The 12,102-nt window shown below is 38.4% G+C and overlaps 1 protein-coding gene across 4 annotated transcripts in view; it reads right to left on the reverse strand.

Moving 5' to 3' along the window:
• agap3 (ArfGAP with GTPase domain, ankyrin repeat and PH domain 3) overlaps positions 1-12,102 on the reverse strand; it is a 148,167-nt gene that overhangs the window by 42,340 nt on the left and 93,725 nt on the right. For all 4 annotated transcript variants that reach the window (XM_056737802.1, XM_056737803.1, XM_056737801.1 and 1 more), the window contains 3 exons: positions 12,093-12,102; positions 7,563-7,646; positions 1,876-1,980 (listed from right to left, as the gene is read on the reverse strand). The exon at positions 12,093-12,102 is cut by the window's right edge and continues 146 nt beyond it. In XM_056737802.1, coding sequence (XP_056593780.1) covers positions 1,876-1,980; positions 7,563-7,646; positions 12,093-12,102 — 199 coding nt within the window. The remainder of the gene's footprint in view (positions 1-1,875; positions 1,981-7,562; positions 7,647-12,092) is intronic.

Consider the following 12,102-nt stretch of genomic DNA (forward strand, 5'->3'; position numbering starts at 1 on the left):
CCCTTGTGCCGCACGTCTCTCTTTGTCTCTCTCGTTGAGCTAAACGAGTGGTCCACAGGTGTCGAATCCGAACGACTGTAACGGAGACGGTTATGATGCCCACGATACTGTGTTCCTATTACACACATGACTGGCATTAGATGCCCATTACGGCACTAATCGACACGCGGCACAGATCCGAGTTTGGCTGAGATATTAATTTGGTCAATGCCTGTTGAGACCGCTTAACGTTTCTCGTGTAACATGTCAAGGTGGGCTGCACATCAAGTGGATCTTAATTAGCCAACGCTTATTAATTATAAACCTATGGTAAATATCTTCAGAAACGGGAGGATGGCTGTTTGAGAGACGTGTGCATGCAAATGAGGAGCAGAAAGTGGGATTTAAGGAGGTATTAGGACCACGCGGGGTGCTGACAGAGATAAATGCTCCGTGTGGATCGTGTGAGTGTCCTGCGGCGACGGCCGTAAGAGAGCGGCTGACCTGTCCACATTTCATTGTATTACCAGAGACCTTATGGTTCTCACACTGAAAAAAATGATTATGTGCCCAAGTAGATTTTAAGAAAATAAATGATTAAAATATGCTTCCTGTTTTTAACAAAAAAACTGAGTTAAAATAACGTAAATATTTTGGGAATAAAATCTACAAATTTTGGTTGCAACAATTTTTATTATTTTGTTTGAGTAAAGTAACAAATTATAAAGTAAATCCAACTAAATTTTATTATGTTAAACCTATTTAAATTGGTCATAATAAATGTACGTATTTATTAAGTGTTGAGACTTTTTTATAGATATGACTACCTTGGCAGTTGATCTTTAGTTCCCAGCATGCTTTGCATCTGACTACATTAGATTAACTGTCATTTTTAGCGATTTCTTTATAAAAAGGAAGACTTGTTTGGGTTTTGTATGGATTTATGTTTGAGGTGTTATTTACAAGTTTGGGTTTTTTAAGTGGTCACCATTGTTCAGAAGAGCGGTGCTTGTGCCTCAGCTGAGGGAGCCACGATATTAGTCATGAAGTGTCACTTTTATGACCACCTGTCTCTTCTCACTTGACCATCTATGTAGTAAAAAAACACATGTTTTTATGTTTACTTTCAGTCATATTTACTCGATATTTTAACAAATACTAAATGCATTTAATAAGTAGAATTCACTTTTTTTCTGGTTAGTAAGTTGTACTTGAATTGAGAGAGAGAGAGAGAGAGAGAGAGAGAGAGAGAGAGAGTGAGAGTGAGAGTGAGAGTGAGAGTGAGAGAGAGAGTGAGAGAGAGAGAGAGAGAGAGAGAGAGAGAGAGAGGGAGAGAGAGAGGGAGAGAGAGAGAGAGAGAGAGAGAGGGAGAGAGAGAGAGAGAGAGAGAGAGTAACGACTGTAACTCTTAAGGCCAAAATTTGAATGGATGCTGAGTAGTTTATGATATTGCAATGTGTAGAATTAAAACAACATTGATCATGTTTTTTTTTATATTGCGGTTATTGTCAATGCTGTGAAATAGTGACAATGTTAATTTAAAACTTAAAAAATTGTTTAGAAACCCTTTGTTTTCAATAAAAAATGTCACCACTGATACAACATATTTCATAATGTATTTAACTAAAAAGAATCATCAGATTCATCCGAGCTGCTTCTTTTGTTACCAAAAAATCTCACTGAGAAAATATTTATAAATCAGTTGACTTATTTAGGGGTGCTATTGTGAGTCGAATGACAAACAAAACTCAAACGTAAACCTCAAAGATACATTTATAGTTTACAGTTAAAAACAAGAAAACCTCAAACTATCATCTGGTTCATTGAATTGCATCATAAGAATGAATCAGTTCAGTAACGTGAATCAAACATCAGAAGAGGGAAGAATGCACTCACATGTAAACTGGGGTGGTACGTGAGCAGGCCGTTGTCACACAATGTGACGTATTTCTTCTTCCACTCCTTATTGAGAGACTTCCCACTGCGTTTTAACAATATTCCCTGTTGTAGACAAAACCAATGGAAAATCAGACACAAGAAATTCATATTCAAAGAAGAGGGTTTTATAATATTTCAGAGACTTGCTGAATGAGCACAGAGATAAACTAGAGTCCTAAATTAAAAAGATCAACCATTATGTATGTAGTATGTTTCAAGCGTGTGCTCTGGAAATGATGAGGTACATAAAAACAGATGCAATAGATGCATTATTTACCATCTTACTATTGACCTCTAAAAGGTAATAATATTCCCACATGCCATCACATTATAATGAAGCAGGAGCTCATTCACATACATTCAAGACCTCTTAACAAAGACTGTCAACTTTCACAGTAACATTAAAACAAAACAATGCAGCCCTATGGAGCCCCTCTCATCACGTGTCAACATTTGCTCGACGTTAAGGAACGTTTGTGTACCCGTCGTTTCATTGTGTCACTTTCCTTTAGTGAAGGTGTATGCTTAAATATCTGAAACTTTTTAATGCTTAAATCGGACTTTTCAGACAATAATGATAAGAGAACAGCCGATAAGAGCACAGAACAGGTGAGAACAAACTCAACATTGTTTTAAAAGCATCTCAACGTGAAACCTCCAGAAGTTGATCAAATAACAAGTGAACATTTCTGCACTGAAGATGATCAAATATAACATTGTTCATTTCTTTGTACATTTCTTTAGTCACCACAAAAATAAAGTTTGAACAGCTTTGTTGACCAACAAACCTGACATAATAAATGACCGAACTAACAACAAACAAACAAATACGGCTTCTGTTTACCACTCGCAAGCCTTGTTTTGAAAACACTGATATAATTACACAAGTAATATGAATGCAAAATGACTATAAATAATATTCTCAGGCTTGTTTGTAGTTTAAATTATTGAAATAAATCATAAATAATCCCAATGCTGAGTTCCAGCGGGACATTCATGGATACATGTTCAAGAGCAGCAGATTTAAAGTCCAACCAAATTTTGTGACTCATCACCTTTGAAACACAAGTCAGGTGGAGACCTGAGCAACACCAAACAGCAAGAGGGGGTCATTCATGTGCACATCTCAGCGGTGCGGTCTTTAAGGAGCCGAGGGAGAGCAGAGGCTAAATCCAATTTGTGAAAGACTGGTGAACTCTTGCAGACCTCTGAGAGCATGAGGATTAGACCCTGTGATCCCAGCTCTTCAAAAGCTTCCAGATTCTCCTGTCCTCTGCTCCAGGTCTCACCATCAATCTCCCACTGTTCTTCAATAAAAACACTTATCCCCTAAAGTGCAGCCAGGACAAACACTCCCTGGTCTGCACTGGAAGTGCACAGAGGATTTTAGGGGTGGGCTGCAGGGGGTCGGGGTGGCCTGTTTTTGCTTAATTATGGGATTAGGGCAGAATCCTGTGCTCTTGAACACTTCCTGATGGGATTGAGGGAGCGGGAGGGCTGTGATGTGTTAACTGCTCGGCCCCGGCACTGAAGGGATTAACACAGAATACACTAGTTGCTAAACATCAGGTGCTGACCGGAGGTCAACTGGGTATCATGGTGTTTAACCGACAATCAAACCCTAATCCTCTTCTCACCCTGATCTGATCCCTGCGCTGATATTCACCACTAGTGGCGCTCCGTCCTCACAGATACTCTGCATCAAACACCTCATACTCTTTAAAACCTGTTCACTTCTGGAGCACGCTCAACAATACAACTCATTTTTAGGCAATTATTACAAATTAAACTTGACATCACAACAAATATAAATTCTAATATTGAAACTAATCGTACAAGACATATGTATCTAAAAAATAAAAGGAATTTGATTACACTGATTCAACTAATACTAGAAAAGAGTACAATTGTTTGAGTGGTTTAGCAAAAAGTAAGTAAATTAAATTAAACAAAATATATAATAAATAAGAATAATACATATTAAATTGTTTAAAAAATAACAAACATTATAAAATACTAAAATAACAAAAGTAAAATAAATACAATTAAAATAAATATCTATATGATTTAATATATATATATATATATATTATATTAATTGATTTATATTACATTACATGCATATTTATTTATATTATAAAATATATTTGACGTTTATTTGCAAAAACATATAACTCCATTATTATTAAATCAAAACAACCCAGATACAGTTTGATTTATATTAATTGGTATGCACAGTAAAAAACACGATGTTTTAAAAATATTAAAAGCAGAGTTTCTCTGTTTTTGCAAATTAACTCTTAATTCATTTATTCAAATAAATGAAAAAAATAAAAACAATTATCAACACCCTCTGACAAACAATATACAACAAAAGAATATTCTCAAATCACCTCTGTAAAAAATGCATTTTAAAACATATTTTTTCTCCAGAAATTGAGAGCTTAGATAAAGGTCAAGTTTTATTGACATTGGTTTTGACCTCATTTGCTTTCCACAATAACTGTGATGAACATTCTGTCATTTCCTAAGAAACAGCCATCTGTTAGCAGCACTAGCCTGTCTATTACTCATTCAATAATGTGGATGTTCCTACAGAAGTCCTATTGGTGAGACAATCAAATCCATTCAGCGAACAGCTGGCAGAACTCTTCTGTGCGTGTACATGGATGTGACAACGGTCATAGACGCATAAACATGATCATTAACATCACAGCCCACAGTGTTGAAACAGATCAATGGAGAGAAAATATGAGCGTCCCCACTCAATAAACATAAACAATCAGCAGTAAAATTATAAATCTTTTCAAAAAAGGTTTGGGATTTATAATATGTATTATTAACTGTATTAAAAAACAAATGTTTGATATCAACACTAGACGGTTTCAGCAGCAACAACATAAACAAATGTTATGTGGCCCACACTTGACTTTCTGGAAGACCTCTGCAAACTATCAATAACTGTTGAGTAGATTTAACATAATAAAAAATTATTAAAGAATACAATTAATATAAAAAATTTTTTTATATTATAGCCAAACACAGAATAGAAGTAAATTTTTATTATAGCCAAATACAGACCGGAAGCTAACTTTGGGCCGATGAAATACGTACACCCTGATATAACCATCTTCTCTACTTTTTACTGGATATGTTAACACTGTAATACAAAATCAATCTTACTGTAATAAAACAATGATCCTCTTTTTTAATTTAAATGTATTTATGTGTTATAGTATTTGCTGTATTTCCTGTAGCTTCTGCTGATATTTGTCAGTATCACAGCCATTTGTCTTTAATACAGTGCAAACAAACAAAAGAAAAGCATTCAGACACATTACAGTAATGAGGATTTGATAGGAAAATCTGCTTAATTATCACAAAAAACAAATCCAATTTCCTTCTGGTTTGATTTTAGTTGGAAACATTGCTTATTTATCCTCATGTGAACTGTCACATCACATTACGGTCTGTTCAGTCAACATTAATATACAAATAAATAAAATACACACTCCTTCACCTATAGACCCACATGCAGACGTGTCTATCAACATCACAGCCTCAGTTCAGTGGTCATTCGGAGAGGTGGAAGAGGGATCTTACTGGGATGAAACACAAAAGGTTTGTGTTGACAGTCCCTCTGTGTCACCCCTGAGCTACCGCTGCTATTGTTGCTCTTATTTACCATTTTTACTGATTGGGAGGGGTGTGGGGGGGTCCACAGTGTGTAATTTGCCCAGTGGGAGGTAATTATACTTCCATGGTACTTTGATCTTCCTGACTGTGCATTTGACTGGCCGGGCAATCAGGCCCATTGAAAAGTATCCCAGCACCCCCTCTCTCTCTCTCTTCTCTCTGTGAGCATCCACTACAGACAAACAGATTACAATGGCCGCTCTTAAAGAGATCATCTTGAAAGCCGGAGTGTAATCGATGTACAATGGAGGTAAAGTAAAGAAGGCTGACGGAGGATATAGACATGTGCTAACTCTAACCCCCCTTCATCCCGAGCATTAATTTATACATTTCTATACAGCTCACGATAGAAATTAAAATCACACCTACTACAGCTTAGACTTAATTAAATTTGTCACCGTTTATGAACTATTATTGTAAATTATCTTTGAATTGTAACTAGACAATTAATCTGCCGTTAAAAAGTGGCATTAGTCTTTATTATAAATGACTAGTTTGATTATTTCGAGATTATATGAAGTGCTTTCAGGGGTCAGGATTTGCATGGGCTTCTTGTCACCGGGTTAAGGTCTGTTCAGTGTGACGACACTAATCTCTGGCAGGGGTTAAAGGTTAGGGTTAGGGTTCATTTGTAAATTGAATCCAAGGTTCAAATGAGAACAAATGAAGGAACAACTTCACAAAAGAAAAATAAATATTTGACAGCTACTGTGTCAAGCACTGGCGCTAATTACAGAAATCGTTTTTAAAACCACCCTGGATGAGATGTTTCGCTTTGTACATGAGATAAATACATTCTATTTTCTGTATTTAACCAAACAAAAATCAATACACGCAATAATAGAAAATGATGCAGAATTCAGTACAGCACGGTTGTATTTGTAGTTAATGCATTAGTTTACATTTAAAAAAAATCGATTAATTAGTCAATGCACAATAAACTTGAACTATTGTATTGGCATGCACTAAGATTAAAAAATGAATTATACTGAAAAACTATATTGCTCTTTTTTAGTTCATGTTATCCAATGCATTTATAAATAAACCTTTACTACCCGTAATTCCTCAACATAAATTATATATTTTTTAATTAATTCAAGAACATTTAAAAAACATAAAATACAACAAAATTTGAAATTGAACAAGACGGTTCAAATCTGTTGAATCCCGAAAATGAGCCATAGTTTTACTACATTTAAGCAAATAAAAGGTTACATTAGTAAAACCATGTTTTTTCCATTAGTAATCAATACACCAAAATAAAAACCTGGATACAACATTGTAACAACAGAAACTCTCTGGTTAATTTTCGTTAGGGAATATTTACTATAGTGCTCTACATAAGGTAACAAAAAAGACAAAATACTTTGTTTTAATGTCATATTAAGGATTAATATGTCTTTCGTCTTCATGCATAACTGACAACATTATGACCAACAGATCAGACAGTAAAGTAAAACCACAGAGAATATAAACTTCTGTCATATAGTGTTACACTGACGTCTGCTGGTGATAGAGAGGAACTGCAAGGGGCGACTTCTCAAGTCACATTCATTTAACTGTAACTGTGCTTAAAAAACTATTAAGATTGTATGCTCTTTTACCAGCCAAAATCTCTCACACAAACATTTTCATTTCACAGAGTTCCACTGCTTTTATAACAGTCATATATTTCTACCCTGGAAGACTATAAATAAATATTGCACACTTATTTAAACACAATACAACTAATTTATGAGCCCTTTTATTAGTACAGACAACCTAAAACAAATGTGTGTGTAATAACAGTAAATGTGCCCTCACAAGCAAAGAATAAAATATAAAACACACTCAAATATAACCCCTTGAATAGGAACGTTTCACTTAATATCCTTAAACACATTAAGCACAAAAATCCTGAATCTTGGATACCTACCTCATATAAAAAGACTATAAATTCGGTGACGTACCTGTTTGATAGGAATGGCCCTTCCACTGCCTATACTGTCAGTTTTACTCTCATTGCTCTTTGTCTGATCGCTGGCTTTCCTCGACTGCAAAGAAACAAGAAAATAAGTCAGTCTGATGATGGGAGCTTGAAGACACGTGGATTCGGGGGTGTGGAGGGTGTGTGTGAGTTGTGCCTTAACTCTAGTGTGTGTGCAGTGAGGTGTGTATTGGTGTGCTGTGTGGAGAACGTAAAAGTGGCAATAACGAACAAAAACGAACAAACATCTCGGTAGGCCCAAAGAAACACGCAAGCAAAACAGTGCAAACATACAGCAGCACATTAAGCGTGCAGTATAGATATTTACACGAAATAAACGACAGACCAGAGGACGGACACACAAAACAATAACAAAATACCACCAATGACAAAAACACAAAGTTAAAGTTAAACCCCCCAAGAGCTCGTTTTGTGGTCTTTGGCGCCTCCTTGTGGCTTTACCAACCACAGAAACGTCAGTGAGAGAAGAATAAATGCAATTTCTTTTACAAAAGATAAAAAAAGAAAGAGAGAGAGAGAGAGAGAGAAAAAGGGGTTAGCAGGGGGAAAAGCGCTGGGAATTATTTTGTGTTGTCTCCACCTGTAGACATCTGCTAAGAACGGTCATGTTGTACAAGAAAAGATGCAGCGTTAGGATTAGATCGTTACACAAAAACATTCAACTTGTAAGAACAGAAGAAATAAAGATATTCATCATTTTCAATCACATCTCGGCCTGCAGGCTGCACACTCCTGTGAAGGAAACGTCAACACTCTTTCTCATGATACTGTGAATAAAAACCAACCCACGTGCAGTCATGACATAACGTGACGTGAGCAGTCACACACGCACCCAGACAACATCATGACCTCTCATACACAACAAGATGAAACGCTCGCTCGCAAATGGAGATTCATCTAGTCAAAAAACAAGCAAGCCGGTGTTCTGTTTCAACAGTTTATTTCATTTTGATATATACAGACACCATACAAATCAAGTCACAGGTTCACGTGGAAATAGTCAACAGGCAGAGCCACACATTGCAGTTCCCACAAGAGAGAGTTCGACTAAAGAGGCGCTGTTTCATATATCTCATATACGTATAGAATATACTTTCTATAGAATACCATTGGAAATCAAATTCAATACAAGATATACGGCAGTCTATATTTGTCCATTATTGAATGATATAAAAACAAAAAGGAAACAGTGTGCAATGCATGGGACAGGGCATTTAACCACATCGTCATGGAAACAAAAGGAAACAACTAACAAAATGATAATAAAAGAAACGGCTCTGGTTTACAAAGAGATACTACATTCATACAAGTCGGTGCAACACATCAACCGTCTCTATTCTCGTCTAAGTTTATGAAGGCCTTCATATTATTCAAGCTTCACACGGAGAACAACGGCATCACATCCGGACGTCGCCGCGGCGCCCGTATCACCGAAGAACAATGCGGCTTTATAAACTTCTCATAACGCTCTGTGACGTCTCAGGGCATCGTGTTAGTTTCACGGTTAGTTTCGGCATGCGGGGCAACGCAAACAAGCTATGGCATCCTTTCGGATTCAAATCTTTGTCGAAGGATTTGTTGCTATCCCAACGGTGCAGCATCAGGACCTCGACTAGCATCACACTCGAGTACGATACAGTTAACAAAGCCGCAGCCTCGTTGATAAAGGAGAAACAGCGACGCTTGGCGAGGAGCGATTCTGTGGCGCTCCGTGTGAAGCGTGACTACCTGCAAACTACTTTCAAACGGATCTCGACACAGAACTCAAAACAGGGAGAGGCATAAAAAGAAAAAAGAGAAATAAATCTGAACAAACAAGAGAAAATCTTGGCAAATAGTTTGGAGTTTTCGCAAAAGGCAGAGAAAAAGTTCTGTTCAAAGTTCTGTCCGAAAGCATCCTGGGGTTGGGTTTCTTTGTTTATTGTTTTATTTGGGGTGGAGTCTGTGGCTATTGTCCGGGAGAGGATAAATATTTAGCGATAAAATGTCTGATTATGGTCGAGTTCAACATAATCTGGCAACGTACGTCTTTTAACTGTCCAACCAATGTCCTCAAACATGTTTCCAAGAAAGCCATGGTGATACCCACAATGCAATGCAGGCGTTAAGAGGGCGCTTGGCGTGGTCTGCGTGATTTGTTTTTCACAGCCTCAGAGCATTGAGGACCCCCTCCCATAATGCATTGCGGTCATACCATCAACACCACAGAGGGCTCGTCTAATTAAGCAGAAGCTGGAAAGCCCTTTTAGTTGAAGAAAGGTTGGAAACAGAAGAACATATCTGGAAATATCGACAAACACAGTTTAACACGGGGCGTGGACAGTTGTAGAGGAAAAAAGAAAAATGAAGGACATCTATAAAGGAGATGGCACATGGTCATTGGCATTTTACAGGGCCGGAGAGTGATGATGTTTACAAAACGAACGAAGAAATAAAATACAAAACCCTTCATCTGATCTGTGCTTTCGTATCATTAAAAATGAAGAGACGCCACGTCAAGGACACAGATATCACAATGATCATTTCAGGTTTATGGAAGCACTATGCTCGGTTTCTGTCCTCTGCTGACCTCTAGTGGCAAAGACACACACTTATGAAATGACATTAATAAAGCAATAAGCCTTGCAAAGAAGTGTGTTACAAGTGCATTTTATAACAGCTAAGGTCCTTAAAACCCCTCTAGCTGTTATATAATCATCTGTAACGCACTGCTTCACACGGCTTATTGCTTTTATAAAACGGTTACTCCATATTCTTAGCAAGGTTTCATTAAATAAAGTGATATTTAGGCAATGTAATGCGGTCAGCCATTATAAATTGTGTTATTTAATAACGGCTCAGAACTCTGCTCAACCAATCAGAATCAAGGACCAGAATTGACCGTTTTATAATGAGATGTTTCGATGGATCATGGGATGATGGGAAATATGACTAAAATAGCACTGTTCTTTTATATTATTCAATAGTTATCTGTCTTTAATCTTTATAAAGTTTAAAATATCAATAACAAAATATTTAATTTATGGCTTTCTTTACATATAGCTAGTAAATACTCAAGATGGAAAAATCTGCAGTTACTGCAGTCGGGAAAAAACTCTTTTCAATTCTAATGTCAGTTTTTGGGTGAGCGTCCGAATTGGTTTTCTTTTGTAGTCGAGCGGTGGTCACGAACACTACCAAGATGGACTGAATGGATATAAGGCCACTCTTGACTTTAACCTTCAAAACAGCATCTAACATTAAACAAAGTAAAGAAAAGAAAAAACAGCCAGAAACCCGGCTAGCGAGACGAAGGGAAGGCTTTCCTCATTTGTGCATGCTTAACCCTCGGAGTGGCTGAATTTACCCAATTGCTTATGAGATGATGGGCTAGACGTGTCGTTGAAGGGAGAATAAGTATGCGATCAAGCCGTGAGCAGCCATCGTATCCCGGCCCGTCTCCGACAGGTGTCTGAAGAGAGGCTGCTCGGCCCCTCCCTCTTCCCCTCTGACTCCTCCCACCCACCCCTCATCCCGCCCACCCGTGAGTCTGGTTCAAGGCTCCTCAGAAGGTCATGAGTTGAAACTCCCGCTCGCTCTGCCACTCGGGCACCCAGACGGGGTAGGTGGCGTGCTTCGGCTCCATCACGCGCACCGGGAGAGCATCGCGTCTCGCGTGGACGGGCTTTGACACTACCTAGCAGGGGGGAGGCAGAGACAGGAGGGAAGCTAGCACACAGCTGCAGCCAATCGCCTTGCGCCAGCCAAATTGGATTGGGGGTAAACTGATTCTTGAAGGCGATTGGCTGAATGGACACATGTGGATCTTGACGGGTTAGATCGGAGATGGTGGTGTTGCTAGTACAGTGTGTGTGGCTCTGCCTCTCTTTGACTCCGCCGGAAAGACACGCTAGGTGAATGTCTGATAAAGAAGAAAGGGGGCGGGGCTTGCGTGGGAATTTTGAAAATCGACACAGTGAAATTAGGAGGGGCGGGTTTAAAAAAAAGAGGTCTTTTCCTTGATAAGTTGCGGGGAGGGCAAGTAATCAAATGCAGAGGCGTTAAAAAGCTAAGATACTTCTCTTGGCATTAAGCTTTGTCAGTGTATAGAAAAAGAGGACGAACGCTAAAACAACTCATCCTGAAAAAATCTTTCATTCTTTTATTGTTCTATCCTCCCCACGTTTACTAAAATAAGTAGCTATGAAAAGCATGTTGTCATGCGCTTCTGTGATAGCAGAGGCAGGAGGGATGTGGTTACACTCGTCTCCGTGCCTCCCTCTTGTGGTCAGAGATGGTATTACACTCTCTGGATTTGCCCTCCACTGCCCTGGGTGGGGGGAGGAGGGGGTGATTTGGGTACCTAAGGGCAGATCCACTAACTGCAGACCTAGAAACAGCTTCTCTGGCCGTGTTTGAGCGACGGGCTGCTGGGAGATCTGCAGTCAGGGGACGTCCAGCACTCTCAGTAATGGGAGTGCGTGGTGCTCTGCATTAGCTGCCTCATACTTACTGTGAAGATG

The sequence above is a fragment of the Triplophysa dalaica genome, chromosome 23 (genome assembly GCF_015846415.1).
Source record: "Triplophysa dalaica isolate WHDGS20190420 chromosome 23, ASM1584641v1, whole genome shotgun sequence".
Lineage (NCBI taxonomy): Eukaryota > Metazoa > Chordata > Actinopteri > Cypriniformes > Nemacheilidae > Triplophysa > Triplophysa dalaica.